The following is a 6,479-nucleotide window of genomic DNA, read 5'->3' as shown; positions in this document are numbered from 1 at the left end:
TCTTATATAGCTAATAGTCCAACTAGTCCTAATAGCCCTTACTTAACTACAACCGTAAAACTATCAAGATTTAATACTTAAGTATCAACAAACTCGTGAATACATGGGAACATGCAGTACCATTGACTCAAGATCGATATTTAATACATCATCAACCCTCCCTACAATGAGAATCCTGAACGGGCCATGTATTGATTTGCTACCTAACGATAAGACTTTCCAACTCGGACAAGTCAGACCTAGCAATATGAATAAACTTATTCTACCTAGTTGATCAGGCCAGACTGGTAAATCGCATTCAACAACCAATTATAATCAAGAGAGATGAAACAAGTAGAATATAATTAAGAACTAGAGATATAAGTCTTACAGTTAATTCATTTGTTGGCATACACAAGTTGAACAGAGTAAATGGAACTACCCCTACGTCATTGTAAAACTACGTGAAACTAAAACTAGAAAAGTGTAGGATAGGGTGGAAGAAAAACTCTAACCCTATTTATTAACCTAACAATAAAAAACTAATGCTAAAAAGTTCCAGTCCGAGCTCCATCAGAAAGTAAGTAAAAAACCTAAAGTGAATATCGGTGAGGGAGGGAACTCGCAGTTTCTCGGCCTAATAGGGGTGCGGTCGCTGGGCCGAACTTGGCATTTTCCTTCGTGAACAGTGGCGCGAGCGCGCGGTCGTGCTAGGTTTCATGGTCATGCGCGGCTGCGACCGTGTGTGCACGAGTGTGCTTCGTCCATTGGGCAATCTTCTCTTCGAATGTCTGTAATCCTTGTGAATAACGCCTTTGCTCCGCGAGGTCCGGATCACAGTAATATGCTCCATAATCATGCCAAATCACCTATAATGATGCTAACGACCACTTGTTGTGCTATACTAGATGTCGCCTATTACTGATCCAATACCCCTTTCATATGTATAATATCAATGGAATATCTAGCAAGATATTTAAGGAAAGAGTCTCAAAATAGAACCCATAGACTAGTTATTAAAATTTGTAATCAAAGGATGTGTATCCCCCTTTTAAGTTTTGTTGTCGATACAATTATTTTTGCTAATGCAAACCTTAAAATGCAACTTATATAAAGGAAACTCTAGACAACCTTACAAAAATCTCATGATTAAGAATTAAATAAAAAAAAAGTTTTATCCAATTTTCAAAAAATATCCCAACGACAAATAAAAACTTGCTTGCTTCTGCTTTACAGGTTCGAATAACTTCATCAATGAAAAAGTATTTAGGTATTCCGATTATAGCGGGTAAAATGAAAATGAATATTTTGAATATGCTATCAATAAATTAAAAATCAACTTTCAAATTGGAAGGCTAATAACTTATCACAAGTTGGGAGACCTGTCCTCATTCAATCAAATTTATTCTCACAAACAAATTACTTAATGCAAAGTTTTTATCTTTCAACACGTGTTCATAACAATATTGATGATATTAATAAGATTATTTTTTGGAATAAAACTAACCAGTCTTCGAGAACTTTAATTTCTTGGGATAATATTTGTAAATCTAAAAATTATGGTGGAATATGCTTACATAAAGCCTCCGATGTAAATATCTCGCTTCAAATGAAACTCTTGTGGAAAATTTTAACAAACGAAAATAATATATGGGTATATATTGTTACAGAAAATATCTTCATAACAAAAATATCTTAAAATAAAATAAAATACACGACACTCTTGACAATTTGGAAGATTATTACAATTACGTGAAACCTTCAAAAAAGAAGTTTTTGGATATTGGGAAATGGAAATAAAAAAAATGGCAAGATAACTGGATAAAAAATGTAAATATTAGCACATATTTTAAGAATAAGGATCCGGTGAAAACAATCCTTATGGTGTGAAGTGCGAACTTTCTCGGGTACACATATAACACACTAATGTTCACATATAACACGCTAATGTTCACATCTAAAGGGATAAAAAAATCACCCAGAAAACGTAAAAAAAATAAAAATAACAGTTCACCATTAATTACAAAAATGCCACCACGTGGATTCATTAAAAAACCCATCTTTTAATCTCAGCCCTCCATTTTCTAATCTAATGGCCTAACATGTTTCGCACTTCACACCATAAGGGTTGTTTTCACCGGAACTCACCTCCATCTTTTAATCTCAGCCCTCCATTTTCTAATCTAATGGCTCAACATGTTTCGCACTTCACACCATAAGGGTTGTTTTCACCGGAACTCACCTCCATATTTTAATCCTTTAATTCATGACATTAATATAAAAGTTTCAGATTTTATTACACATGAAAAAAATGGGATTCCATAAAACTAGTGACAATACTTCCTATCAACATAGTTAATCAAATTATCAAAATATATATACCATTGTCTAATGTAGAAGATAAATTAATATGGAGCTTATCTAGTTCATGAGATTTTAGTACTAAACCCGCTATAGAATTGACAAGACAAAACAATATAAATTCGGATTCTTGAATTTACAACAAAATGTGGAATCTAAATATACCTTTAAAATAAAATAAAGATCTATGGAAAGCTCTATCAGATTGTTTACCAACAACAAAGAGATTAAATAGATATTTTAAGAGAGTTCCAAAATTTTGTACACCTTGTAATGGGCTTATTGAAACAACTTCACATTTCTTTTTTGAATGCTCAGTTACTAAAAATATGACAAATATTTTAGAACAAAGAACAAGAAATAAGATTATTACAAAAATACTAATACTTTTTTAAGTGATTTTGAATATTTCATTTAGAATAATAACAAACCTGAAATAATGTGTTTCTTACGGTATGAATTATGGAGAAATCGATATAGACAAATCTTTAAAAATAAATCAATACACTCTTTACCCATTGATATAGGATTTATTCAATATCATTCTTGGATGTCCTCTCACAATTTCAACAAGATTTTACATAATAATAATGATAATAATAATAATAATAATAATAATAATAATAATAATAATAATATCAAATTAAACTGTAGGAAAAATATTTCTAATTGGAAAAAGAACACCAGATGGTTGGACTGAAGTCAATTTTGGATGTTCGCAAAAGAAAAACTATTAATATTAACCATAAAAATAATTCTTCATCTCCTTTACATACAGAGACTATAGCGGCTATTGAAGCGATTAAAGCAGCAGTTACTTTAAATCTCGAAAAGGTAATAATAGAAGGAGATAATTTAATAGTAGTAAACACAATACATAAAATTTGACAAGTATCATTGAGTATAAAGAGCATAGTAAAGAATATAGAAGAAGGGATCAAACATTTCAAGGAAATTAGAAAAATTCATTCCTTCAGAGAAAATAATGACACATAAGACATCTTAGCTTCAAAAGAATTAGAAGGGATAGATATATGTTATGTATTAGATATTAGTAATACATGAAATGTACCTGATGAATATATAAGGACTCTGCGAGAAAGTCTGATGATTTCACAGAATTTTCTCCTTATTTTTCTTATTAAATTTTTAAGCATAATCAATTATAGTATTGCGGGATTGTCTCCTGTATAAGAATGATTTCCTTTGTTAACCATCAATGAAATAAAAAATACTCGTAAATAATAAAAAGAAGAATACAGCTGCATATCAAAATTATTCAAATAGTGAAAAGAAACTTGTGTAAATTCTGTTAAACTTTTGCGACATGTGACTTTGTTCAGCCTTCCTATATCAATTAATTAACCCAATAAATCAATGTTTACGACTAATATTCTCCAATTTAATAAAACAAAGATGTTCTTCGTATTAATGAGGTCAGTTTTTCCCAATACTATACCTTGTAAAATTTGATTCTAAGATATATTTTGTATTCGTTGTGGAAAATTGCTAGTTTGTTCTAGCATGATACCACCAACAATGTATTCTAGTTTGAAGAAGAGTGATGGTGGGGCGGGGAAATTTGGAGGTGGGACCCAAATCCAATCAGAGCCACATGAGACGCCACGTGTCACAAGAATAGGCCTTATCCATGAAAACATAATCTGATCTAATCTTCTCATCCACACCACTCACACTCACTCACATAACCAACCCTTTCATTCTTCTTCCCCACAAACCAATCAAACGAATTTCAGACCAGAAAAAACAGAGTAAGAGCTAATATGGCGTCAACCGCATGCTTCCTCCACCACCACGCCATCTCCGGCTGCTCTTCAAGCGGCAGACGTCAGAGCGTCGTCAACATTAAGCCCGCCGGAGTTGTCGTTTGCAAGGCTCAGAAGCAGCCGGAATCTGATGCCGTTTCCCGTAGGTTGGCTCTTACTGTTCTCATCGGAGCTGCAGCTGTCGGGTCTAAGGTCTCCCCCGCCGATGCTGCCTACGGTGAAGCTGGTAATTCACTGTTACCAATTAAAGGGCTGGTTTATATATGCTCTTAGTTTATTCTAAGTTCAGTGATGGTCATGGTTAAAATTTGTCTTTGAAATTTTCTAATCAAGTTTAATTTACTCTCACTTTTTTTTTTAAGGCGTTCTCACTTTTTTTTAACGCGTAGAGAGGATAAGATCCTCTTTCAATCAAAAAAAAAATTTACTTACAAATTAAGATAAGCTACAAACATATATTAAAGGAAGAAAGTAACTTTACACTGCTTGAGAAAACTAATACATTAGGTTTAAAACCGTTGTAATAGAAATAATATGACAGTTCGGTTCACAAATTAGCCATTTAGATTCGGAGTATAAGATGCTAAAGTCTATTATTAAAATTTAATCACATTTTGTATTATAAAATATGTTTTTAATGGAAACTTCACTTATGTTATTCATCCATTTTTTTCTTCTTAAATTAATGCTTAGACTAAATTGTAGTATTGTTTAAAGACTTGGACTAATATCTCTCTGAAAGTAGTCTGAACTATACATTACAAAAAATGTGTTGTTTGAATTACACAAGATCTTACAAGATTTAATTTAGTCAATTTATTTAATGTTACAGTGTATCATGAATACAAATGCATTGAGGAGAAGAGGCATGAGAAATGACAAATCTTTCTAAAATGTACACTTGAATTGAACCATACTATTTTTTTTCTCCAATAATATATCGTACAATTTTAAAGATCACGAGTTCAATTCTTATGAAGCGACAACAAATAACTTGTTTGATTTAAACCAAATGTTGCAGGTTTTTGATTGAGTATTACGTAATGTGATATTATAGTGTATTGAAGCGCACTCTAAAATGTGAGTACACAATAGTAGGTGTAACAAAATTGTTATACTTGTGAAAATGTAGCAAATGTTTTTGGAAAGCCAAAGGCAAACACAGACTTCATTCCATACAGTGGAGAAGGATTCAAGCTGCTAGTTCCAGCCAAATGGAACCCTAGCAAAGAGGTCGAGTACCCTGGTCAAGTTCTTCGGTTCGAGGACAACTTCGACACCACCAGCAACCTTGCCGTTATGATCACCCCTACCGACAAGAAATCCATCACCGACTTCGGCTCCCCTGAACAATTCCTCTCTCAGGTAACACCTACATCGTTACATAGTCCATTTTTTTTAACGTGTACGCATTTTTTTTCATTAATCAAGAACGTTAATTTTGTGTGTTTGATAGGTTGATTACTTGCTGGGAAAGCAAGCTTACTTCGGCAACACTGACTCTGAGGTAATACCCTCTCGACTCAGCTTTATATAGTGTTTTAAAACTCCCACTTAGGCTTAGGCTCCTTTTGCAGTGCCTAACGTTTTTAGTACAATGAGATTCAAGTTTTTTTTGGAAAGTGGTAGTTTTAAAAAATTATATTTAATTTTTTATTTGTTTTGATATAATGAGATTTATAATAGGATATACACTGATGTTGGATTATTTTTAATCCGCTTTACTGTAAGGTGCTAAGCCTTTTCTCACCGTCTACCTCTCGCTTAGTAATTTTTAAACATTGTTTGTATTCCATATCTTGATATCAGGTATCATAATACCTTATATCTATGAATGATGTTGGGTTGATGGGTGGAACAGGGTGGGTTCGATTCAGGAGTGGTGGCAGCGGCCAACATCCTAGAGACGGCGTCACAAGAAGTGGAAGGAAAGCCATACTACTTCGTGTCGGTTCTGACAAGGACGGCTGATGGAGATGAAGGAGGAAAGCACCAGCTTATCAGCGCGACCGTTAAAGATGGAAAGCTCTACATATGCAAGGCTCAAGCTGGAGACAAGAGATGGTTCAAGGGTGCCAAGAAGTTCGTTGAGAACGCCACCACCTCTTTCAGTGTTGCCTAATTGTTGTTATTAAATCTCTATCATCATCCTCTTCTACTTATTAATTTTGTCGTTTTGATTTATGTGTAATGCACAACATTTTCATGTAATAGAAACACCCATCTAAATATATCATGTGGTTTTTTGGCCATTATAAGCATTACATCTCGAAAAATGCTAACATAGTCCAGCTTCAGGCGTAATGTACAAATGCTATGTGTGCGTCACTACTAGAAAACTACTATCTGTGA

General features: G+C 33.4%; 1 protein-coding gene across 1 annotated transcript; it reads left to right on the top strand.

Moving 5' to 3' along the window:
• The first annotated feature begins 4,124 nt into the window (after nucleotides 1-4,124).
• On the top strand, nucleotides 4,125-6,249 carry LOC141250765 (uncharacterized). The gene is made up of 4 exons (XM_073670089.1): nucleotides 4,125-4,353; nucleotides 5,260-5,492; nucleotides 5,584-5,634; nucleotides 5,989-6,249. Exons 1-4 carry the CDS (start codon nucleotides 4,125-4,127, stop codon nucleotides 6,247-6,249), a joined length of 774 nt encoding a protein of 257 aa, XP_073526190.1.
• The last annotated feature ends 230 nt before the right edge of the window (nucleotides 6,250-6,479 follow it).

Source organism: Phyllobates terribilis, unplaced genomic scaffold (assembly GCF_046119375.1).
Source record: "Phyllobates terribilis strain yellow unplaced genomic scaffold, ASM4611937v1 Scaffold_6109__1_contigs__length_46831, whole genome shotgun sequence".
In the NCBI taxonomy this organism is placed as follows: domain Eukaryota; kingdom Metazoa; phylum Chordata; class Amphibia; order Anura; family Dendrobatidae; genus Phyllobates; species Phyllobates terribilis.
The sequence above is the reverse complement of the archived record's forward strand: the minus strand, read 5'-3'. Positions and strand labels throughout refer to the sequence as shown.